General features: G+C 45.8%; 1 protein-coding gene across 1 annotated transcript in view; it reads left to right on the top strand.

Moving 5' to 3' along the window:
* The first annotated feature begins 4,292 nt into the window (after positions 1-4,292).
* The window catches only part of LOC106612882 (unconventional myosin-VIIa), a 40,580-nt gene continuing 18,529 nt past the window's right edge, over positions 4,293-26,343 (top strand). Inside the window, exons 1-15 of the mRNA XM_045724523.1 lie at positions 4,293-4,476; positions 8,476-8,538; positions 15,983-16,096; positions 16,253-16,405; positions 17,465-17,649; positions 17,765-17,886; positions 17,975-18,117; positions 19,129-19,242; positions 19,411-19,564; positions 19,666-19,742; positions 20,445-20,564; positions 20,755-20,897; positions 21,943-22,153; positions 23,223-23,358; positions 24,905-25,011. Coding sequence (XP_045580479.1) covers positions 8,521-8,538; positions 15,983-16,096; positions 16,253-16,405; positions 17,465-17,649; positions 17,765-17,886; positions 17,975-18,117; positions 19,129-19,242; positions 19,411-19,564; positions 19,666-19,742; positions 20,445-20,564; positions 20,755-20,897; positions 21,943-22,153; positions 23,223-23,358; positions 24,905-25,011 — 1,797 coding nt within the window. The 5' untranslated portion in view covers positions 4,293-4,476; positions 8,476-8,520. The remainder of the gene's footprint in view (positions 4,477-8,475; positions 8,539-15,982; positions 16,097-16,252; positions 16,406-17,464; positions 17,650-17,764; positions 17,887-17,974; positions 18,118-19,128; positions 19,243-19,410; positions 19,565-19,665; positions 19,743-20,444; positions 20,565-20,754; positions 20,898-21,942; positions 22,154-23,222; positions 23,359-24,904; positions 25,012-26,343) is intronic.

A 26,343-nucleotide genomic window follows, 5' to 3' on the forward strand; every position in this document is an offset into this window, starting at 1 on the left:
GCGCTGCACAAATCATGCTTCATTGACAACATGGCCAATTCTTTATGTTTATATTTTTAAACTTGGAAAGAGCCCCTTAATTCCAGATTTGGGACCATACAGCCACTCCACTGAATAGCAGGCTAGTGATTGCTTTGCAATGCTTGCAGTTAACGTTAGCCACTGTTACTGATTCCTTCCAAAACACTCATTGTTGAATTAGCGATTTCCAACTTGTTGTGTAATGTTTATGTCCAATGGCCGATGAGCACCGATACGTTTTATCAATCATTTCTCTTCATTATTTCTCTTCATATGACAAGGATTAAAAAGGATTTACCAGTAGATTGTCGACTTGATTCATGATGATGTCACGTCCTGACCATAGCAAGATGTTATTTTCTATGGTAGAGTAGGTCAGGGCGTGACAGGTTTTTTTTCTCTCTATGTATTCTATTCCTATGTTCAGGTTCTAGTTTTGTATTTCTTTGTTGGGTTTTTGTTTGGGATGATCTCCAATTAGAGGCAGCTGGTCCTCGTTGTCTCTAATTGGAGATCATACTTAAGTAGGGTTTTTTTCCACTTGGGTTTGTGGGAGATTATCTTTGAGTCAGTGTATGTTTCCCCTCTGCGTCACGGTTTGTTGTTTTGTCATTCAGTTTATTTATATGTATTGCATACTTTCACAGTGTAAGTAAAATGTGGAAGGACACATACGCTGCACTTTGGTCCGCTCCTCCTTCCTATGACACCCATGACAGAATCTCCCACCACCAAAGCACCAAGCAGCGTGGTCAGCAGAACAAATGGACTTGGAAGGAGATATTGGACGGGAAAGGACCCTGGAGGCAGGCTGGAGAGTATCGCCGTCCTAAAGAGGAAATTGAGGCAGCGAGAGCGGAGTGGCGATACTACGAGGCACTATACCAACCACGAGGCAAGTGCGAGAGGCAGCCCCCAATATTTTGGAGGGGGGGGCACACGGGGAGATTGGCAGAGTCAGGTTGGAGACCTGAGCCAACTCCCCGTGCTTACCGTGGGGAGCGAGTGACGAAGCAAGCATCGTGTTATGCTGTGATGCGCACTGTGTCGCCACTGCGCATTCACAGGCCGGTGCGATCTGTGCCCGCGCCCCACATTTGTCGAGCTAAGTTGAGCATCCAACCAGAACGGGTTGTGCCAGCTCTACGCTCGAGATCTCCAGGGCGCCTTCACGGCCCAGTATATCCTGTGCCTGCCCCACGTACCCGGCCTCCAGTAAGTCTATTCAGCCTGGTACGTCCTGTGCCTGCTCCTCGCACTTGCCCTGAGGTGTATGTTACCAGTCTGGCACCACCTGTGCCACCCCCACGCATCAGGCCTCCAGTGCGCCTGCCCAGTCCGCGGTGTCCTGTTCCTACTCCCCGCACTCGCCCTGAGGTGCGTGTTACTAGTCTGGCACCACCTGTGCCAGCCCCACGCATCAGGCCTCCAGTGCGCATTCCCAGTCCAGATCTTCCGGCGACAGTTTCCAGTCCAGAGCTTCCGGCGACAGATCCCAGTCCAGAGCTTTAGGCGACAGTTCCCAGTCCAGAGCTTCTGGCAACAGTTCCCAGTCCAGAGCTTCCGCCGATGTTTTACAGTCCGGAACTTCCTGAGATGGCCCGCAGTCCGGAACCTCCTGAGACGGCCCGCAGTCCGGAACCTCCTGAGAGGGCCCGCAGTCCGGAACCTCCTGAGACGGCCCGCAGTCTGGAACCTCCTGAGACGGCCCGCAGTCCGGAACCTCCTGAGACAGCCCGCAGTCCGGAACCTCCGGCGACGTTCCCCAGTCCAGACCCTCCGGCGACGTTCCCCAGTCCGGACCCTCCGGCGACGGTCCGCAGTCCGGACCCTCCAGCCGTGGCCCGCAGCCCGGAGTCTCCGTCGGCCCGCAGCCCGGAGTCTCCGTCGGCGGTCCGCAGCCCGGAGCCTCCGGCGACGGACCGCAGTCCGGTTCCTCTGGACGATCCACGGTCCAGTGGCACAGAAGCAGAGGGATCAGCGGGCGGAGCGGGGGTTACGCCCCGAACCGGAGCCGCCGCCTCTGTGGGAGGATCCGCGGGATGAGAAGGTTATGTGTACTGCACCAGTGCTACCCGCTGCACTTTGGTCCGCTCTTCCTTCCTACGACACCCAGGACAGATGATGAATGCTGGCTAAGATTTTAAAAGTATGATGTTGACATGATCAGTCCAATCTAAGCTACTGTACATATAACGTGATTTGACATCATTTTATCTGTGACCAATGACCTTGAGCCTTCTTGGATGGGCACTTCTAATGTAACTCTATGGCAGCACCCAATTGGCTAGAATTTTCTAGCTCTCCCCTTAGACTTGGCTGTGACGTAGTGTCCCCATGAGTGACAGAACACTGAGCCAATCATGACGCAACGCTCCGTATTTTCTGCTGGCTTGCCCCACCACCACAGAAAGCACAGAGCTAGGCTGAAACACCTGCATTTTGGAGCTGCCTATTTATTTATTTGTATTTATTTAGGCAAAAAAATGTGGGGGTCAAAACAGGCTCTGCCCCACCTGCCCTGAATGACGGGTTGCCACTGTTTGTGTTATAATTATCTCTGGTGCTTTTCTCCACGAGGAGAGAGGTAAGTTAGACCCAACAACATTATATTTTAGTATCCCCTCATCATAACCATGTTTGCCACTAAGTCTCTTCCCATTCTGATATTTTTGTCCAACAAAAAGTTCAGTAATAGACCCATTCCAGTTCATAGTGCGAGGGTTGTTTTGTCAGTGCGTCTGCATATTGTCTATAAAAGTGGATCCTTGTGATTGTATTGTCCTTCCTTTTTAGACCACATAGGCCTAATAAAATACTTCAAATGGTAGGCTAACCGCTGAGTCTCTCTCAGCTCATTAACTTGCACTTGCTTATACTTAGAGATAAGTGTTAATTATATAAGAACAAACATCATACATTTACTGAACATAAATATAATAATGTTTGTGTATGGTTCAAAACTCATGTTGACATTCATTATTATTGAAGGAGAATGTGGTTCTTATCCAGTTACACAAATCCACAAGGAGTCAGTAGAAACCAGATTTATTTAAGCTAGTCAGCCATAAACTCCACTCTTGGGACAGCTTTATGTAGACTCTAAAATTTGTGGGGACCATTTGTCACTGTTATAGGGGCTCCCGAGTGGCGCAGCGGTCTAAGGCACTGCATCTCAGTGCTAGAGGCGTCACTACACACCCTGGTTCGATTCCAGGCTGTATCACATCCGGCCTGGATTGGGAGTCCCATAGGGCAGCGCACAATTGGTCCATCGTGGTTAGGGTTTGGCCGGGGTAGGCCGTCACTGTAAATAATAATTAGTTCTTAACTGACTTGCCTAGTTAAATAAAATAAAATTGTGTAGTGGCTTCGCTGGCATGCATCTGAACATTTTTGTTGTTTGCCCCACCAAGATTGACATACTAAAATTGCTACTGCCAATACTAGTAGACAGACAGACAGACTAGATTCACTAGAGGAGAAGAGTGATTTAAGATACAGTTTCACACCAATACTGCCACATTGGACTCTACACTCAACTCCTTCATTCCTTTTTTTTCTCACAGACACTCTGTGTATAACCCATATTACTGTATCATATTGTATTACCTCCAGTTACTACAGTGCCATGTAGATCACGTTTCAAATCATATCACAGTTATCCATAACATTCTCGTCATCACGAGGGCTTCATAACACTGTCATAAGTGACATAGCAGGTGTCATAAACAGTCATAGCCCCAGTCTCTGTCATGGTGGTGGGTCCTTGTCATAGAGGGACTGGTTCATCTGAGCAGGCTTGTTTCATATCTTCATAAGTAAACGTTTACCTCTCCGTTTCTTTCTCTTAAACCTGTTGACTGGTTTCAGTTGAATGTATACTGTAATATATAGCTGAAACACTGTCTGTCTGCCTGTCTGGTGTCCACTATCCACCATGCTGTGTAGTGTGACTGTGTGTGTGCTGTGAGGTGTGAAGAACACTGATCAATGTGTCTTTCAGAACAGCCTGAGAAATATACACCCTGTTAGTGTGTGTATACAGTATGCACTGTGTGTCTTTTATATGTGAAGCAATGCATTTTCTCTCTGTGCATGTTGAACGCTTGTGTGTGTGTGACCGTGACCTCCACTACATTGTACCTCACTGCGCGCTCTCTCTCTCTCTCTCTCTCTCTCTCTCTCTCTCTCTCTCTCTCTCTCTCTCTCTCTCTCTCTCTCTCTCTCTCTCTCTCTCTCTAGTAACTCTAAGTGGGATCAGTTGCAACTAATACCTTGAGAGAGTCACTAATACCTCTACAAGGCAGCAGATTTCTAACCATCCACTAAGAGAGAGATTTTTCCGTTCTGCCTTCATCCCTCCACCACAATGCATTCTGTGGACTTGTCTGAGTGAACATAGACCTGGGACACAAGAGAGAGAGGGGTATTGAAAGAGGACTGTACAAAGAGGTAAGAACATACACAGTCAGGGGGCTTAAAGATGCATGGAGGCTTTGGCTCTTAAAGCTACTTTTTGCTAACGTGTGTGTGTGTTACAAGGCGTATTTCTTTGTTTGTCCAGATGACATGCTCTTCTGATTGAGTTGAGACAGAGAGTGTGTAAGTACAGTATGTTGCTCTGTATCTGACACTGTGTACATTCTTAGGGGTTTGTAAGTAAGCATTTCACTGTAAGGTCTACTACACCTGTTGTATTTGGCGCATGTGACTAATAAAATTTGATTTGATTCTGCTCCTAGTATGTGGTTTCAGGGTGTTCACATAGTAATGATTAACTAACCATTGAATCATAGGCAGACCTGCCTTTTATGTGTAAGCAGTGCTGATAGAGCCCTCTTTAGCTACTCTACTTCCTGTATGTACTGTATCTCATTTAGAGAATCCTGTCTGCTCCGGGTTGTGGATACATACTAGTTACAGAGCGAGACCCTCTACCATGTCTCCTGTCCTTGGACTCACACAGCTAGTGTTGCTTTTATCAACTGTAGAAATTATTTAAAAATGTTTAGCTCCTGCAGCATTTCTGATAATGTACAGATAACATGGATTGTGTTTATAGGCTCTGCTGTTACTACCGTCAGTAGTACAGTTACATGAATACCTCTCCCAGAGGTTTAACTCTACTGGCACTGTGCAGTGGGTAGTGGGTATGCCTAAGAACCCAGTAACACTTTTCACCACAGGAGGTTGGTGGCACCTTAATTGGGGAGGACGCGTTCGTGGTAATGACTGGAATGGAATAAGTGGAATGGCATCAAATACATCAAACATGGGATCCATGAGTTTGATGCCATTCCATTGACTCTGTTCCAGTCATTATTATGAGTCCTCCTCCCCTCAGCAGCCTCCACTGCTTTTTACTTTGATGATATGTAGCAAACAGTGCATACCGCACGTGTTTGTTCTCAGCAGTGGTTAAATCAGAGAGGCTTGGGGGCACAGAGCTGACATCTATATACTGCAGGAAACTAACCAATGAATGGCATTTCCTGTCTCCCCCAAACATCCCTCCACTTCCCTCCCCCTAAACCTCCCTGTCTCCCCCAACCCTCCTTGTCTCCCGCAATCATCCCTGCCTCTCTCCAACTAATGCTGCAGAAATTTGCTTTAAAGCAGTATCCAAATCCATTGGATGTAGTGATCCCAATATAGTAGCCATATGTAGGACAACCAAAGTTCCAAAGGCTGGGCCTAATATAGTGTACAATAAGTTTTGTAGTCATTCCTATGTTGTTGGTGTAAATACTATTTGTTGGTCTGTGTGTAATGAAGAGCAACCAGACGCTGCACTTGACACATTTATGAAATTGCTTAACCCAGTTACTAATAAGCATGTACCCATTAAGAAAATGACTGTAAAAACTGTTAAATCCCCGTGGATTGATGAGGAATTGGTTGAGAGGGAGTGGCAAATAAGTCTGGCTGCAAAACCAATTGCCAAACGTACTGCAAATTGAGAAATCATGGGACTAAACTGAATAAAAAGAAGAAGAAACTATACTATGAAACAAAGATAAATTATATAAAGAATTAAAGTAATAAGCTTTGGAGCACCTTAAATGAAATCTTGGGCAAAAAGGAAAACTCAGCTCCATCATTCGTTGAATCAGATGGCTCATTCATCACAAAACCCACTGTTATTGTCAATTACTTTAATGATTCTTTCATTGGCGAGATTAGCAAACTTAGGCATGACATGCCATTAACAAACGCTGGCACTACACATCAAAGTATTACTGATCACATTATGAAAGACAAGCATTGTAATTTTGAATTCCGTAAAGTGAGTGTGGAAGAGTTTACAAAATATTGTTGCCTATCAACAATGACAAGCCACTGGGTTCTGACAACTTGGATGGAACATTTCTGAGGATAATAGCGGACGATATTGCCACACCTATTTGCCATATCTTAAATCTAAGCCTACAAGAAAGTGTGTGCCCTCAGCCCTGGAGGGAAGCAGAAGTAATTCCGCTACCGAAGAATAGTAAAACCCTCTTTACTGGCGCAAATAGCCGACCAATCAGCCTGTTACCAACCCTTTGGAAACTTTTGGAAAACATTGTGTTTGACCAGAATGCTATTTTACTGTAAACAAATTGTCAAAAGACTTTCAGCATGCTTATAGGGAAGGACATTCAACAAGCACAGCACTTACACAAATGACTGATGATTGGCTGAGAGAAATTGAGGATAAAAAGATTGTGGGAGGTGTCTTATTAGACATTAGTGTCTTGAGTAAAGCCAGTGTGTCTATGTATGTTACTACAGTTAATTAAATCACTGCATCACTTAACAAAGACCTGCAGTTAGTTTCAGAATGGGTGGCAAGGAATAAGTTCATCCTAAATATTTCAAAAACTAAAAGCATTGTATTTGGGACAAATCATTCACTAAACCCTAAACCTCAACTAAATCTTGTAATAAATCATGTGGAAATTGAGTTGAGGTGACTAAACTGATTGGAGTAAGTCTGGACTGTAAACTGTCATGGTCAAAACATATTGATACAACAGTAGCTAGGATTGGGAGAAGTCTGTCCATAATAAAGCTCAGCTCTGCGTTTTTAACAGCACTATCAACAAAACAGGTCCTACAGGCTCTAGTTTTGTCGCAACTGGACTACTGTTCAGTCGTGTGGTCAGGTGCCACAAAGAGAGACCTCGGAAAATTACAATTGGCTCAGAACAAGGCAGCACGGCTGGCCCTTGTACAAGGAGAGATAACAATAATATGCATGTAAATCTCTCATGGCTCAAAAACGACTTGTTTTTGTAAGAAGTGTTGACATGCTGAATCCACTGAGGTGTCTGTTTAAACTACTAGCACAGCTCAGACACCCATGCATACCCCACAAGACATACCACCAGAGGTCTCTGCACAGTCCTCAAGTCAAGAACAGACTATGGGAGGCACACAGTACTACATAGAGCCATGGCTACATGAAACTGTATTCCACATCAGGTAACTGATGCAAGCAGTAGAATCAGATTTTAAAAAAGGATAACAAATACACCTTATGGAACAGCGGGGACTGTGAAGAGACACAGACACACATGATAAGACACGCACTCTACACATGTACACATGGATTTTGTGTTGTAGATATGTGATAGTAGAGTAGTGGCCTGAGGGAACACACTTTAAATGTTGTGAAAAATGTTTTGAAATATAATGTCAGGTAATATTTCAAATTGTATGTAACTGCTTTAATGTTGCTGGACCCCAAGAAGAGTAGCTGCTGCCTTGGCAGGAACTAATGGGGATCCTTAATAAATACAAATACAAAAACCCTCCCCTCCCCCTAAACCACCCTCTCTCCCCCCAACCGTCCTTGTCTCCCCCAAACATCCCTCCCCCCAACTCCTTGTCTCCTCCTACTGTGTGTGTAGCAGGAGGGGTGTGTCAGAAGCTTAACTAAAGTACAATTAGGGGGATGAATGCTTTTTCTACATCTACAACACATTGACAGAGGTGGGAACACAGTGACACAGGTCGTGTCATGCAGGTCATGGAGGACCTGTGAATGGTGTGTCTAGGTGGATAAAGGATGGGGGTGGTGTGTGTGTTTTATGCAGTGAGAATGTACATGGAATTTTGAGTGAGTGGCCAACTTCAATACAAAGGCAGTTTCAGTAACCTTAATTAATATGCAAATGAAAATGTAGTTGGTCATTTTCCAGAGTAGCCGAGTGACTGGCTGCCTGTGTCCCAAATGGCACCCTACTTCCTTTGAAGTGAACTGCTTTTACCCTGTGGGCCCTGGACAACAGTATTATACTACATAGGTAAAAAGGTGCTATTTAGGACACAACCACTGTTACTCACTTTGTCATTGTGACTTGACGGCTGGCTGAGTTGCTAGCTGCTAACAATATCCTTTTCTCTCTTTCTTTTCCCCTCTCTATGTTTGAGGTTCTGTCTCTCCTCTCTCTCTCTCTGTCTCAGGGTGGAGTCTTCTGATGTCCAGGAATAAGCTCAGAAACCAGAGTCATGGTCATTCTGCAGCAGGTGAACACACACACACACACACACACACATTCTCTCTCTCTCTCTTTCTGGTATATTTCTGAGGAGAACAATAGCCGCTTTTCCACTCCATTGCAGGAGTGTCAGGTGTGTGTGTGTATGTGCGAAGTGTGTGTGTGTGTGTGTGTGTGTGTGTGTGTGTGTGTGTGTGTGTGTGTGTGTGTGTGTGTGTGTGTGTGTGTGTGTGTGTGTGTGTGTGTGTGTGTGTGTGTGTGTGTGTGTGTGTGTGTGTGTGTGTGTGTCGGTCTTCTTGATGTCCATTAAATGTGGGATTCGGCTTGTCAGCCTTTCTGATCCTCTAATCACCCCTGACAATGGCTCCTCTTCAGCTGAACAGGCCCCTACACACACACACACACACACACACACACACACACACACACACACACACACACACACACACACACACACACACACACCTCAGCAGAATACTAGAGAGAGAGAGGGAGGGGGGCATGGTCAGGAGAGGCGTGTGTACTGGAGTGGTACTGGTTGGACCAGCCAGGGATCTAATAACCCACTGGCTACAGAGGAACTAGGAGGACCTAGGAGAACACAGTCTGAGGCTCTGGAGACTGTGACTATGAGAGGGGATCATCTGGTTACAGAGGAAGGGCCTAGGGAGAAACAGTTGAGCAGGTCTACAGAAGGTTGGGAGATTCTCAGACAAGCAGCAGCCCAGAAGAAGGAGCTAAAATTGTATAACAGTGAAGTTCTAAGAATCTTGTGAAGAGATCAACAGGAGGCCATGCTAGCAGCCAGAGGAATGTTGCTGAGAGAGGAACAGATTGAACACACACACAGCCTGATATGAGTTTACAAAGGCGAAATTAGCAATGACTTCAGCAGAGCCTTGGCCAATCGAAGGCTGGGACAGCAGTGTCCGGCGACTCAGCTACATATGCCCCACCCTCATACAGGTAACTATAACTACCCTCATACAGGTACTGTTACCATGGACACAGTAGCCATCAGACCTGGGTCAAGCACTGTCAAAAACTGTGACTATTAAAGCTAAACCAAGCTCAGCTAGTCAGAACTCTATGGTGCCAGGTGTAGTTTATATTGTAGTTTGTGGTGACAGTGTGTTGTCACCATGGTGACCGTGTGCTGTTCAGTGGTGTTGTTGTTGTGTTCTGCTCACATTCTTCACTGATGAGAGACTGGCATCCATTAATCTCTCTCACTGACCAAACACAATAGAGAGGACAGGGGGAGGAGGACTCAGACTGTGTGTGTGTGTGTGTGTGTGTGTGTGTGTGTGTGTGTGTGTGTGTGTGTGTGTGTGTGTGTGTGTGTGTGTGTGTGTGTGTGTGTGTGTGTGTGTGTGTGTGTGTGTGTGTGTGTGTGTGTGCATGTTTGGGTGTGGTTGATCACTCTGTACAGGGGGTGTTGGGGGGCTGACGCATGAGTATGGTATCTGCATTGAGAGGTGAGCGTGTGTGTTAGACCAGCAATAACAGTGTGTGTGAAGAAGTGTGTGTCGGATGTCTTGTTGAGTGTTTTTAGATGATATGTGCAGTGTTAATTGAAGCAGAAAGCAGAAGGCTGGCTATTTGACCAGTGTTGATTGGTGTCAATTGTCTGTTCAATCAGGCAATCAATGCCTTTTGCTGTGACCTTTGACTCTATCTAAATGCAAATGAGCTGAGGTCTCATTTCTGCGTAAATCACCTATTATTGAGACATCACTCGGATGTTGTGGCCCAGGGTACCAGTAACATGGTTGTGTTACAAATAGCACCCTATTCTCTTTACTGTGCACTGGTCTAATTTTGACTAGAGCCCCTATGGGACCTGGTCTAAAGTAGTACACTAGGGAATAGGGTGCCATTTGAGAAGCAAATAGTGACTCTTGGCTTGGTAGCTCAGGCCCTGAAAATAGATATAGTGGTTTGGACCAATGTTAATCTGGTCATTTCTTATGCTGGAGCTGTTCATTGTAGTCAAATGAGCTGTGGTTTGTGGTGTAATACTACTGGAAACCCCAAGGGGGCAGGATGGTACCTGGTCTTCTCTGGAGCGTATGTCTGTAAGGGGTAGGGTGGTTATGTGTCTCTAATAAACGCAGCGACAGCTCTCAGTGAATTATTTACCATCCTGGGAAGAGAGCGGGACACCTGCGCCGTGTGAGTAGATGGCGATTGTCCGCACAGTGTGACGTCAACTCTGACATTACATCGTTGTCACGCCGCACACAGCCCCCTGTCACCTGTCGCGCCCGTGTCCAGTCCTGATACCTGTCCCAGGTGCTGCCCAGGTCCCAGGTGCTGCCCAGGTCCCAGGTGCTGCCCAGGTCCCCGGTGCTGCCCAGGTCCCAGGTGCTGCCCAGGTCACAGGTGCTGCCCAGGTCCCCGGTGCTGCCCAGGTCCCAGGTGCTGCCCAGGTCCCCGGTGCTGCCCAGGTCCCCGGTGCTGCCCAGGTCCCAGGTGCTGCCCAGGTCCCAGGTGCTGCCCAGGTCGCAGGTGCTGCCCAGGTCCCAGGTGCTGCCCAGGTCCCAGGTGCTGCCCAAGTCCCAGGTGCTGCCCAGGTCCCCGGTGCTGCCCAGGTCCCCGGTGCTGCCCAGGTCTCAGGTGCTGCCCAGGTCCCCGGTGCTGCCCAGGTCCCAGGTGCTGCCCAGGTCCCAGGTGCTGCCCAGGTCCCAGGTGCTCTGTGGTTAAGTTGGTAAAGATAGAATTCAAAAAAGTCTCTTGGTGTGTTTTATATTGTTTGTTTGGGACGTTGTGGCTGTTCCCCTTCAATCGATACAATGTCCATCTCAAAGCTAGTGAAAAAGTCAACCCTGATGCTGAATAGAATTGTCCCACAGTAATATTACTATTGCTATCCTACTATATGTAAGACACACCTATCTGATAAGGCAAATAGGAATGACAGAGAGAGCGGGGAGAGAAGAAGAGAAAGAGAGAAATAAAGAGAGAGAGAGGCCTAGAGAAGAATGGAGAGGGATACAGAGACACCCAACAGATCTGCTAGGCTTCATGAATTATTGAGACTGTGGTTGCTGATAGTGGTTTTGGCCCTGGTGACAGGTGTGTGTGTGTCTGTCTGCCTGCGTGCGCATGATTGTGCATGTGTGACAGCTGTGTTCTGTGGTGTAATGTTCAGTCCCAGGTCATTTATCAGAGGGGTATTTACTTAATTAAACAGACATATAACACACAGAGGGACTGATGTTACCACCCAGCCCCCATCCCTCTCTCTATCTCTCCACCCAACACTCCTCCCCATCCCTCTCTCTTCACCTGTCAGGGATTTCTTCGTCGTCAGACGATATGGCGAAATCATCGTCGGAAAATGAGGACCAATATGCAGCAGAGTTGTGATAGTTCATTTTGAACATTTAATAAACTCAAAAAACGAACATACAAAAATAACAAAACGAACTCACGAATTACAGACAGTCCTGTTAGGCTCACTCACGCTAAACAAGAAACAATCTCCCACAAATACACAGACAAACACACCCAACTAATATAGGACTTCCAATCAAAGGCAACACCACACAGCTGCCTTCAATTGGAAGTCCACCCCAATTAACCAAACATAGACATACAACCAGCTAGATCAACATAGAAATACGTAAACAAAGAACAGTGCCCAAAAACCCCGGAATACTAAATCAAATGCCCTTACTACAAAAACACCACCCTGAACCAAATACCCCCTGCCACGTCCTGACCAAACTACAATAACAATTAACCCTTATACTGGCCAGGACGTGACACCACCCAACACTCCTCCCATCCCTCTCTCTATCTCTCCACCCAACACTCCTCCCATCCCTCTCTCTATCTCTCCACCCAACACTCCTCCCCCATCCCTCTCTCTATCTCTCCACCCAACACTCCTCCCCATCCCTCTCTCTATCTCTCCACCCAACACTCCTCCCATCCCTCTCTCTATCTCTCCACCCAACACTCCTCCCCTCCATCCCTCTCTCTATCTCTCCACCCAACACTCCTCCCCTCCATCCCTCTCTCTATCTCTCTACCCAACACTCCTCCCCTTCATCCCTCTCTCTATCTCTCCACCCAACACTCCTCCCCATCCCTCTCTCTATCTCTCCACCCAACACTCCTCCCCATCTCTCCACCCAACACTCCTCCCCTCCATTCCTCTCTCCACCACTCCTCTTGCTGTCACTGCTGTGGCAGGTATTCAGAACCATTGACCACATGTGCTGTGGAATGACATGTAGAGAGAGAGAGAGAGACAGAAAGTGAGAGAGAAAGAAAGAAAGAAAGAAAGAAAGAAAGAAAGAAAGAAAGAAAGAAAGAAAGAAAGAAAGAAAGAAAGAAAGAAAGAAAGAAAGAAAGAAAGAAAGAAAGAAAGAAAGAAAGAAAGAAAGAGGAGGGGAGGGACAGAGAGGAAGAAAAGGGAGAGAGGGATGAGTAGAAATAGAGAGAGAGAGAGCAGTGATGTGTGAGTGGATCAGGAAGACGAGAGCAGACGGAAACACAGCATCAGTATCTAGATTCAGTTTCCTCAGGAGCAGAGGAACAGAAAAAAGAGAGGAAGGAAGGAGGAGGAGTTGAGCTACCCAGGGGTCTTGTTTCATCCTGTAGCTGTGTCTCTCAGGAGGTCCTCTAGACAGTCACACAGACAGCCTTCTCTCTCTCTTGTTGCTGTTGTTTTTATCCCTCTGTGTGGGTCTGAGCCTGTTCCACAGACAGACAGTCTGTATGTAACTCTGTGTAGGAGCAGTGTTGGCCGGAGACAGGGAGGACAGTGGACTGTTATTTTTCTATTATTACTCGCTCCTGTTCTCAAACTTAGAACCAGAGAGGAAGAGGCAGAGACAATATTCATTGCACCATCTTTGATATCAGAACACATCTGGACAGGAAGTGACATCACATTACCGTTGGCGACCACTTGGTGTGGAGTTGGTGGGATGTGTATAGGACATGAGGATTGGACTACTGGGCAAATTAGGGTTGGATGGTGGAAGACTTTGAGAAGATGTGTGTGAGGAATAGAGTACTGGAGGACTAGGGTTTGGCCAGTGGAAGACATTAAGGGTTGTCTGTGTGTGTGGACTAACAGTGACGATGTACAAGCATCGTGACTATGTGGACCTTTATGAGAAAGACCAGGCTAAATGGACTCTTGTACGAAACGTCAACACTGTCTTCAAGCACTCTACACTGCTACCGGTAGGACTACAGCACTGTGTGCGTGTGTAGGACTGTGTTAAGTATTGTGAATGGATTGCAGGTAATCCTCCCTCTATCGGAGGAGCTTAGGCAGTGTTATAATTGGTTTACCACATAGAAGCCATGTTTACAAAACAATAAAATTTGTCCCTAATGGAAAGATTGTATTAGACACTTAATTGTGCTGTACAGTGAGGGAAAAAAGTATTTGATCCCCTGCTGATTTTGTACGTTTGCCCACTGACAAAGAAAGGATCAGTCTATAATTTTAATGGTAGGTTTATTTGAACAGTGAGAGACAGAATAACAACAAACAAATTCAGAAAAACGCATGTCAAAAATGTTATAAAATGATTTGCATTTTAATGAGAGAAATAAGTATTTGACCCCTCTGCAAAACATGACTTAGTACTTGGTGGCAAAACCCTTGTTGGCAATCACAGAGGTCAGACGTTTCTTGTAGTTGGCCACCAGGTTTGCACACATCTCAGGAGGGATTTTGTCCCACTCCTCTTTGCAGATCTTCTCCAAGTCATTAAGGTTTCGAGGCTAACGTTTGGCAACTCGAACCTTCAGCTCCCTCCACAGATTTTCTATGGGATTAAGGTCTGGAGACTGGCTAGGCCACTCCAGGACCTTAATGTGCTTCTTCCTGAGCCACTCCTTTGTTGCCTTGGCCGTGTGTTTTGGGTCATTGTCATGCTGGAATACCCATCCACGACCCATTTTCAATCCCTGGCTGAGGGAAGGAGGTTCTCACCCAAGATTTGACGGTACATGGCCCCGTCCATCGTCCCTTTGATGCGGTGAAGTTGTCCTGTCCCCTTAGCAGAAAAACACCCCGCAAAGCATAATGTTTCCACCTCCATGTTTGACGTTGGGGATGGTGTTCTTGGGGTCATAGGCAGCATTCCTCCTCCTCCAAACACGGCGAGTTGAGTTGATGCCAAAGAGCTCCATTTTGGTCTCATCTGACCACAACATTTTCAACCAGTTGTCCTTTGAATCATTCAGATGTTCATTGGCAAACTTCAGACGGGCATGTATATGTGCTTTCTTGAGCAGGGGGACCTTGTGGGTGCTGCAGGATTTCAGTCCTTCACGGCGTAGTGCGTTACCAATTGTTTTCTTGGTGACTATGGTCCCAGCTGCCTTGAGATCATTGACAAGATCCCCCCGTGTAGTTCTGGGCTGATTCCTCACCGTTCTCATGATCATTGCAACTCTACGAGGTGAGATCTTGCATGGAGCCCCAGGCCGAGGGAGATTGACAGTTCTTTTGTGTTTCTTCCATTTGCGAATAATCGCACCAAATGTTGTCACCTTCTCACCAAGCTGCTTGGTGATGGTCTTGTAGCTCATTCCAGCCTTGTGTAGGTCTACAATCTTGTCCCTGACATCCTTGGAGAGCTCTTTGGTCTTGGCCATGGTGGAGAGTTTGGAATCTGATTGATTGCTTCTGTGGACAGGTGTCTTTTATACAGGTAACAAACTGAGATTAGGAGCAATCCCTTTAAGAGTGTGCTCCTAATCTCAGCTCGTTACCTGTATAAAAGACACCTGGGAGCCAGAAATCTTTCTGATTGAGAGGGGGCCAAATACTTATTTCCCTCATTAAAATGCAAATCAATTTATAACATTTTTGACATGCGTTTTTCTGGATTTTGTTGTTGTTATTCTGTCTCTCACTGTTCAAATAAACCTATCATTAAAATGATAGACTGATCATTTCTTTGTCAGTGGGCAAACGTACAAAATCAGCAGGGGATCAAATACTTGTTTCCCTCACCGTATATGAAAAGCAATCAGGTACAAGAGGCAGAGGTATACTGTAAATAATACATCACTAAGGGCTGTTGTTAGGCCTGATGCACAGCTGTGTGTGTGTGTGACACTGATGATGTCATTGTATAATATTGATTAAGACACTGAATCATGTCAGTACTGCTCTAGGACGTCATCTCTATCAACCATATCCCCACCTCTTATATGTCTGCTATACACCTTCTGATTTAATAATACTTTGCTCGCTCTCTCTCTCATCTCTCTCTCTCTCTCTCTCTCTCTCTCTCTCTCTCTCTCTCTCTCTCTCTCTCTCTCTCTCTCTCTCTCTCTCGATATGTGGACATGTAAATATACTAGCTCCGTTCCAAATGGTGCCCTATTCCCTACATAACAAGTGCTCTGTATAGGGAGTACGGTGCCATTTAGGACGCAACCCATGTATTGTGTTGGTTTGAGGGGTTGTTGTGTATCTCCTCTCCCAGGGGGACTATGTGTGGTTGGACCTGAAGGCGGGCCGGGAGTTTGTGGTCCCCATCGGAGCCGTGGTCAAACTCTGTGACTCTGGACAGATACAAGTTCTGGATGATGAGGGGAATGTGAGTCTCAAACATCCACACAATACATTTCTACAACATTTACACAATAATTTACACAGCATTCTCTCAACTTTCACACAAAATACTCATTTGTGGTGGCTAAAATGATGCAGGCATTTGTTCCAGGCCGACACAAACAGCCCCTTCTTTCTCCAGGAGCATTGGATATCCCCCCAGAATGCAACCAACATTAAGCCCATGCACCCCACCTCCATCCACGGGGTGGATGACATGATCCGCCTGGGAGACCTCAACGAGGCCGGTATCCTCCGCAACCTGCTTAAACGATATATAGAACACCTTATATATGTAAGTAGTACTACTGTACTGCTTTTATAGTACCAAAGTACTACAACCTGCTCATACAATATAGGGAACACCTTATATATGTGAGTGCTACTTCTGTACTACTACCATACTATACTACTATTGTAATACAACCTGCTCATACGATATAGGGAACACTATATATATGTGAGTACTAATACTGTACTACTACTATACTATTACTATACTACTACTGCAGTACTACTACTATACAACTACTGCTAGGATCTGTAGCGGTCACCCAGAACCCAGTTTGAGGCCCGCCCAGAGGTCTCTGTTCTTTTTGTTCTCTGTTCTCTCTCTCTCTCTCTTTATCTCTCTCTCTCTCTCTCTCTCTCTCTCCTTCATTTCCTTCTTCCTTCCCTCTATCTGTTTGAGTCTCTCCTGCTCTCAGTCAACCTGTGCTTTTGCCTTGATTTCCTCTGTTTCTCTCCCTTCTACCTCCCTCACTCTTTGTCCTTCCTCTTCCTCCTTCCCCCTCTCTCTCTTTCTCGTTTTCTCTCCTCCTTCCTTTCTGTAGACTAACTGTGGTGGGAGAGTAAGTACAGGGGCATCATGCATGGCTGCCTGACATACTCACCACCAGTGTGTGTGTCTGTCTGTCTGGGTGTGTGGGTGTATGAGTGCATGTGTTAGTGCATGTGTTAGTGTTCGTATGAGCTACTAGTTTTACTCATGGCTGTCCGGGCTCCAGTGACCGTTACTGATACTCAGTTGTCACTGACTGCACCTTTTGAGAGATGAACCCCACGTCACCTCTGCTCCCAACACACACGTACACACAGACTTCATCCTCCCCTCATTTTCATGTGGCAGGTGAATGAGAATGGCCAACTATAAAGTACTACTGTCCTGCTGCAATGTGCCTGTGTGTCTGTCCATTTAAACTGATCACAGAATGCAGAGTTGATGGACTAACGTGCATCTCATCTCTACTGCAGCACTGCACAGCACTGCATGACCCATCTTCGCTTTCCATTTGTAGGATCTTTGATTTGGTGTCCTACCTTGCCCTTTGCCCTCTACCCCCATGCCCTCCAGACGTATACAGGCTCCATCCTGGTGGCAGTAAACCCCTATCAGGTGCTGCCCATCTACACAGCTGACCAGATCCGTCTGTACACCAATAAGAAGATTGGAGAGATGCCTCCACACATCTTTGCTATCGCAGATAACTGTTACTTCAACATGCAGAGAAACAACAGAGACCAGTGCTGCATCATCAGGTGTGTGAGCGGGAGAGGGGTGTGTGTGTCTAGGTGTGTGTGTCTGGGTGGGTGTGTGTTCTTAGAAGCGCGTGAGAGCGCCAAGTCGGATCTAATTTGATGTGTGTGTTCTCAGTGGTGAGTCTGGAGCAGGGAAGACCGAGAGCACCAAGCTGATCCTCCAGTTCCTAGCAGCCATCAGTGGACAACACTCCTGGATAGAACAACAGGTCCTGGAGGCTAATCCTATACTGGAGGGTAGGACACACACACACACGTACACAATAATAAACCCTATAGTAGTTCTAGTTGTGAGTGTTGAGAGCTTTGTGTTGTCTGTCCGCAGCGTTTGGCAACGCTAAGACGATCCGTAATGATAACTCTAGCCGCTTCGGGAAATACATCGACATCCACTTCAACAAGAGAGGAGCCATAGAGGGGGCCAAGATAGAACAGTACCTGCTGGAGAAGTCACGAGTCTGCAGACAGGTATGGATTCAGGGGACGGGGTTATAGAGTCTGCAGACAGGTATGGATTCAGGGGACGGGGTTATAGAGTCTGCAGACAGGTATGGATTCAGGGGATGGGGTTATAGAGTCTGCAGACAGGTATGGATTCAGGGGACGGGGTTATAGAGTCTGCAGACAGGTATGGATTCAGGGGACGGGGTTATAGGGTCTGCAGACAGGTATGGATTCAGGGGACGGGGTTATAGAGTCTGCAGACAGGTATGGATTCAGGGGACGGGGTTATAGAGTCTGCAGACAGGTATGGATTCAGGGGACGGGGTTATAGAGTCTGCAGACAGGTATGGATTCAGGGGACGGGGTTATAGGGTCTGCAGACAGGTATGGATTCAGGGGATGGGGTTATAGAGTCTGCAGACAGGTATGGATTCAGGGGACGGGGTTATAGGGTCTGCAGACAGGTATGGATTCAGGGGACGGGGTTATAGGGTCTGCAGACAGGTATGGATTCAGGGGACGGGGTTATAGAGTCTGCAGACAGGTATGGATTCAGGGGACGGGGTTATAGAGTCTGCAGACAGGTATGGATTCAGGGGACGGGGTTATAGAGTCTGCAGACAGGTATGGATTCAGGGGACGGGGTTATAGGGTCTGCAGACAGGTATGGATTCAGGGGACGGGGTTATAGAGTCTGCAGACAGGTATGGATTCAGGGGATGGGGTTATAGGGTCTGCAGACAGGTATGGATTCAGGGGACGGGGTTATAGAGTCTGCAGACAGGTATGGATTCAGGGGACGGGGTTATAGAGTCTGCAGACAGGTGTGGATTCAGGGGACGGGGTTATAGGGTCTGCAGACAGGATTGGATTCATTAGTGCACACCATAGCAAAACGAAGCAAAACGTTTTGGAACAGGCAGTGTTAGCTAGCTGAAGTCAGCAACTGTCCTATATCCTGTGATACAGTCTACGAGCTGTATTATTTTGGTCACTATCGTGTCATCTCTATTTATCCCCCCTCTCTTTCTGCAGGCTCGTGATGAGAGGAACTACCATATCTTCTACTGTATGTTGAAGGGCATGCCTTCAGACCAGAAGAAGAAACTGGGACTAGGGAAAGCCACAGACTACAGTTACCTTACTATAGTAGGACACCACTTAGCTCACACTTTAACAACGCTATTATAACAGTAGTGAAAAAATATAATTAAACTAAAGTTCTCCTCTCCTCTCCTCTCCTCTCCTCTCCTCTCCTCTCCTCTCCTCTCCTCTCCTCTCCTCTCCTCTCCTCTCCTCTCCTCTCCTCTCCTCCAGGGGAAGTGTACTGTGTGTGATGGTCGTGATGATATGAAGGAGTATTCAAACATCCAATCAGCCATGAAGGTGTTGATGTTCTCTGACACTGAGAATTGGATGATCTCCAAACTATTGGCCTCTATACTACATATGGGGAACCTGCGTTATGAAGGTAATAGGTACTCACACATACACACACAGACATACATATTTGAATGACATCATACTGACTTCACTGTCACCTACCTCCAACCTCTGACCTCTGACCCCTAGCTCGTACTTATGACAACCTGGATGCCTGTGAGGTGGTCCACAGCGTAGACCTGACTTCTGCTGCTACACTGCTGGAGGTAACACACTCACACACACACTGTACCCATAAACCTACCGTACATACACGCACCTACTCTATCCACTGAGTGGTTGTACAGCAGTAACCTGAACTAGTTATGTCACAGCTGCTGGAGAACTACAGGTGAGTCCTAGACCACTGCGGGAGGGAGAGGGAGGTGGAGGGAAAGACAGGGAGGGAGATGGAGGGAGGGAGGGAGGGAGAGCGGAGGAGGAGGGAGGGAGGGAGGGAGGGGAGGGGAGGAGGAGGAGGAGGGAGGGAGAGCAGAGGAGGAGGGAGGGAGGGAGGGAGGGAGGGAGGGAGGGAGGGAGGGAGGGAGGGAGGGAGGGAGGGAGGGAGGGAGGGAGGGAGGGAGGGAGGGAGGGAGGGAGGGAGGGAGGGAGGGAGGGAGGGAGGGAGGGAGGGCTAACAGTGTTTAGTGAATAACACGGCAGTGAGCACCACCTAGTGGCAAACTGGTGAAACACACAAACTTGGACTGTTGTCGACATTGGTTGATGGTGTGAAAGAAGTGTGTTTTCTGACTTAATGTTGCTGTGTGTGTGTGTGTGTGTGTGTGTGTGTGTGTGTGTGTGTGTGTGTGTGTGTGTGTGTGTGTGTGTGTGTGTGTGTGTGTGTGTACACTTGTGTGTGCACGCGCCCGCCTGCCTGCTTATGTGCGTTCACGCGTGCGTGTGTGTGTGTATGTGTGTGTGTGTAGGTGAACTGTAAAGACCTGATGAACTGTCTGACCAGTAGGACTCTGATCACTAGAGGAGAAACAGTCTCCACTCCCCTCAGTATAGAGCAGGCTCTGGATGTACGGGATGCCTTCGTCAAGGTAACACACACACACACACACACACACACACACACACACACACACACACACACACACACACACACACACACACACACACACACACACACACACACACACACACACACATTAACATGCTCTCTGGTGACACACTTTTTCACACACTCCCTAGCATATGTATATTGTGTGTGTGCGTGCATTGTGTGTGTAGGGGATCTACGGTCGTCTGTTTGTGTGGATTGTAGAGAAGATCAATGCAGCGATCTACAAGCCTCCGTCCAACGAGCCCAAAGCCCTCAGACGCTCCATAGGACTACTAGACATCTTTGGCTTCGAAAACTTCACCATCAACAGGTACACACACACACACACACACACACACACACACACACACACACACACACACACACACACACACACACACACACACACACACACCTGAACACCGCAGTTTGTGTCGGTTTTCCTGCCCTGCGTTCATATAAGAAACATTAATCTGTTGAAAATCCCAAATTGTCTGCATAGTCAACTTACACACAGCTCTGACACACACACTTACCCCACCAGACAAGCCACCAGGGGTCTTTTCACAGTCCCCAAATCCAGAACATATTCAAGAAAGCGTACTGTATTATATAGAGCCATTATTGCATGGAACTCTGTTCCATCTCATATTGCTTAAATAAACAGCAAACCTGGTTTCAAAAAACAGATGAAGCAACACCTCACGGCACAACGCCTCTCCCCTATTTGACCTAGATAGTTTGTGTGTATGTATTGATATGTAGGTGTCACAGCTGTCGTGGAAGAGAGAATGGGACCAAGGCGCAGCGGGTTGCGTGCTCAACATATTTATTATAACAATGAGAACACCACGGAAAAACAATAAACAAACTAACGACAGGAACAGAGACGCAGGCTCAACAAAAAGCAGTGCTCTCAAACAACTACCCACAAGTGACAAACAGAAACACACACCTACTTATAGGACTCCCAATCAGAGGCAACTAGAAACACCTGCCTCCAATTGAGAGTCCAGCACCCAACCTACACATAGAAAAACTAACCTAGAACATACCCATAGAAATACAAACATAAACCAGTGACCAACAAACCCCGTAATACATAAATAAACTAACCTCTGCCACGTCCGGACCAAACTACAATAACAAAATATCCTCTATACTGGTCAGGACGTGACAGTAGGCTACGTGTGCCTTTTTAAAACATGTATGTAGTTCTGTCCTTAAGCTGTTCTTGTCTATTAATGTTCCATATTATGTCATGTTTCATGTTTTTTGTGGACCCCAGGAAGAGTAGCTGCTGCTTTTGTAACAGCTAATGGGGATCCTAATAAAATACCAGAAATGTGTGTGTATGTGTCTCTCCCTATCAACAGTTTTGAGCAGCTGTGTATTAATTTTGCCAATGAGAACCTGCAGCAGTTCTTTGTGAGGCATGTGTTCAAACTGGAGCAGGAGCAATACAACCTGGAACACATCAACTGGCAACACATCGAGTTCACAGACAACCAGGATGCCCTGGACATGATCGCTATCAAACCCATGAACATCATCAGCCTCATAGACGAGGAGAGCAAGTTCCCCAAGGTATTGATGATAGTATAACCTCGAGGTAGAGGAGGATAGGGGGTGGGCGAGAGAGGGACGAGAAACATTATCGCTATCAAACCCTTGATTATCATAAACCTCATAGACGAAGAGAGCAATTTCCCCAATGTAACTGCATTATAGATAGATACGGTACATATACAGATGTAGGATCTTAATTTGATCATCCTGTTGCAGGAAACTTTCCTGCAATGAAGGAAATGTCAAATTTGTAGTGTATTTGAGTTTTAAAAAGGCTTCTGAAGTTTGTAATTTCCACTTACAAATTTCAGACCTGATTTTCCCTTACGAAAAATGTATCAACAGCAACAAAAAATGCCCATTAATTTTAATGCACATGGCCACCCGAGTGGCGCAGTGGTCTAAAGCACTGCATCACAGTGCTAGCTGTTCCACTAGAGATTCTGGGTTCGTGACCGGGAGACCCATGGGGAATCGTTCGGGTTATGGGAGGGTTTGGCCGGCAGGGATGTCCTTGTCCCATCGCACACTAGCGACTCCTGTAGCGGGCCGGACACAGTGAACGCTGATTCCGTCGCCAGGTGTACGGTGTTTCCTCTGACACATTGGTGCGGCTGGCTTCCGGGTTGGATGTGCATCGTGTCAAGAAGCAGTGCGGCTTGGTTGGGTTGTGTTTCGGAGGACGCGTGGCTCTAGACCTTCACCTCTTCTGAGTCTGTATGGGAGTTGCAGCAATGAGACAAGACTGTAACTACCAATTGGGGAGAAGTAAAATAATAAAAAATATATAAAATAAATATACAAATATTTTTTTTTATTATAATCCACATAATAATTCACATTTCCTGTTGATGCAGGACTATTTTCCTGCTGTAGCAAACTGGGTCAAATTAAGATGCTACATCTGAAGTTCCCTAACGTAGAAAGAAGAGGAGAGAGGGAGACATGGATACAGCAAATATCTAAGCAAATATTTGTGAAAACCTACTCTGTCAGTTCCCAGGGCACTTAGTTAGATCATATCTCCCTAACTCATCCCTCTCATCCACCCCCCCAACCCCCCCCACCCCCCCACCCCCTGTCTCAGGGTACAGACACTACTATGTTGAATAAGTTGAACTCTCAGCATAAGTTGAACACCAACTACATTCCTCCTAAGAACAATCATGAGACCCAGTTTGGCATCCAGCACTTTGCTGGGGTGGTTTACTACGAGACACGAGGTACGTGACAACATTATGGCAACATGATTATCCCATGCTGACTGATTATCATATACAACATGATGACCAAAATCATCAACTCTCGGAGGACATTGGAAATTGATAAAATGCTTATTTAATGTTAAAACCAACATGCTTTGGTTTTGTAATGACCTCCCTCAATGAAAAAGTCACTGTAAAGAGTACTTCTCAGGACTAATAGAGGATAGGACACACTAGACCCAATGTCCTAATAACCAATAGCCTTATAAATAACCAATAACCAAGAGCCTTATCAATAACCATGAGCCTTATCAATAACCAATAACCAAGAGTCTTATCAATAACCATGAGCCTTATCAATAACCAATAACCAATATCTGTATCAATAACCAAGAGCCTTGTCAATAACCAATAACCAAGAGCCTTATCAATAACCAATAACCAATATCTGTATCAATAACCAAGAGCCTTATCAATAACCAATAACCAATAACCAATATCTGTATCAATAACCAAGAGCCTTGTCAATAACCAATAACCAATATCTGTATTAATAACCAATAACCAATAGCCGTATCAATAACCAAGAGCCTTCTCAATAACCAATTTGTATTTTTTTATTTTTTTATTTCACCTTTATTTAACCAGGTAAGCTAGTTGAGAACAAGTTCTCATTTACAACTGCGACCTGGCCAAGATAAAGCAAAGCAGTGCAACAGAAACAACAACACAGAGTTACATGGAATAAACAAGCGTACAGTCAATAGCACAATAGAAAAAATAAAGTCTATATACAGTGTGTGCAAAAGGCATGAGGAGGTATTGCAATAAATAGGCCATAGTAGCAAAGTAATTACTATTTAGCAGATTAACACTGGAGTGATAGATGAGCAGATGATGATGAGCAAATGATGGTGTGTAAGTAGTGATACTGGTGTGCAAATAACCAAGAGACTTATCAATAACCAATAACTAATAGACTTATCAATAACCAACAACCAAAAGTCTTATCCATTACCAATAACTAATAGCCTTATCAATAACCAATAGCCAAGAGCCTTATCAATAACCAATAACTAATAGCCCTATCAATAACCAATAACCAATAGCCCTATCAATAACCAATAACTAATAGCCTTATCAATAACCAATAACCAATAGCCCTATCAATAACCAATAACTAATAGCCCTATCAATAACCAATAACTAATAGCCTTATCAATAACCAATAACCAAGAGCCTTATCAATAACCAATAACCAAGAGCCTTATCAATAACCAATAACTAATAGCCTTATCAATAACCAATAAGTAATAGCCTTATCAATAACCAATAACTAATAGCCTTATCAATAACCAATAAGTAATAGCCTTATCAATAACCAATAACTAATAGCCCTATCCATAACCAATAACTAATAGCCTTATCAATAACAATAACCAAGAGCCTTATCAATAACCAATAACTAATAGCCTTATCAATAACCAATAACTAATAGCCTTATCAATAACAATAACCAAGAGCCTTATCAATAACCAATAACTAACAGCCTTATCAATAATAGGTTTCTTGGAGAAGAACAGAGACACCCTGCACGGTGACATCATCCAGCTGGTTCACTCCTCCAGGAACAAGTTCATCAAGCAGATCTTCCAGGCCGATGTTGCCATGGTAATGCACCCTCCGTCACCCAAGCAACCCTTCGCCCTAGCAACCACACAGTCACTCAACCAACCACTCCTCTCTACACCTTGATGATATCACAGATCACTCATTACCTGTTGGCTAGTTTCTCTGAGTGGTCATCATGAAGCGTTCCAGACAGACGGCTGTGTCTGTTCTGGTTGTCTCATGGTTTGCATCCCAAATGGCACTCTATTCCCTTATAGTGCACATAGGGCTCTGGTCAGAAGTTAAATATGGAATAGGGTTTTCTCTGCATGGCATGTTGCTTGCACTCTTCTTCTCCATCTGTCTCTTCAGTAATGTGTGGCAAGATGCTAACATTACTCTGTCTTTCCTCTGTCTGTCTGTGTGTGTGTATCTGCGTGTCTATGTGTGTGTGTGTGTGTGTGTGTATGTGTGTGTTTGTATCTGTGTGTGTGTTTGTATCTGTGTGTGTGTTTGTATCTGCGTGTCTGTGTGTCTGTGTGTGTTTGTATCTGTGTGTGTGTTTGTATCTGCATGTCTGTGTGTGTGTCTGTGTGTCTGTGTGTGTTTGTATCTGTGTGTCTGTGTGTGTGTCTGTGTGTGTTTGTATCTGTGTGTGTGTTTGTATCTGCATGTCTGTGTGTGTGTCTGTGTGTGTTTGTATCTGTGTGTGTGTTTGTATCTGTGTGTGTGTTTGTATCTGCATGTCTGTGTGTGTGTCTGTGTGTGTTTGTATCTGTGTGTCTGTGTGTGTGTCTGTGTGTCTGTGTGTCTGTGTGTGTGTTTGTATCTGCTTGTCTGTGTGTGTTTGTATCTGTGTGTGTTTGTATCTGTGTGTCTGTGTGTCTGTGTGTGTTTGTATCTGTGTGTCTGTGTGTCTGTGTGTCTGTGTGTTTGTATCTGCGTGTCTGTGTGTGTGTCTGTGTGTCTGTGTGTGTTTGTATCTGCGTGTCTGTGTGTGTGTCTGTGTGTCTGTGTGTCTGTGTGTCTGTGTGTTTGTATCTGTGTGTCTGTGTGTCTGTGTGTGTTTGTATCTGCGTGTCTGTGTGTGTGTCTGTGTGTCTGTGTGTGTTTGTATCTGCTTGTCTGTGTGTGTTTGTATCTGCGTGTCTGTGTGTGTGTCTGTGTGTCTGTGTGTGTTTGTATCTGCTTGTCTATGTGTGTGTCTGTGTGTGTTAGTGTCTGAGTGTCTGTGTATCATACGTGCATACACACACATTTATGTCTGCCTTGGTCTCTGGTTGGCTTCTTGCCGGGTGATAATATGGGCCAACCTGACACTCCTCTGAAGGTAAAAGAAGAAAAGAGGAGGAATAATCTCCTTCCCCTCCTCCCTCCCTCCCTCCCTGCCTC

This window comes from Salmo salar, chromosome ssa09 (assembly GCF_905237065.1).
Source record: "Salmo salar chromosome ssa09, Ssal_v3.1, whole genome shotgun sequence".
NCBI classification, from domain to species: Eukaryota; Metazoa; Chordata; class Actinopteri; order Salmoniformes; family Salmonidae; genus Salmo; species Salmo salar.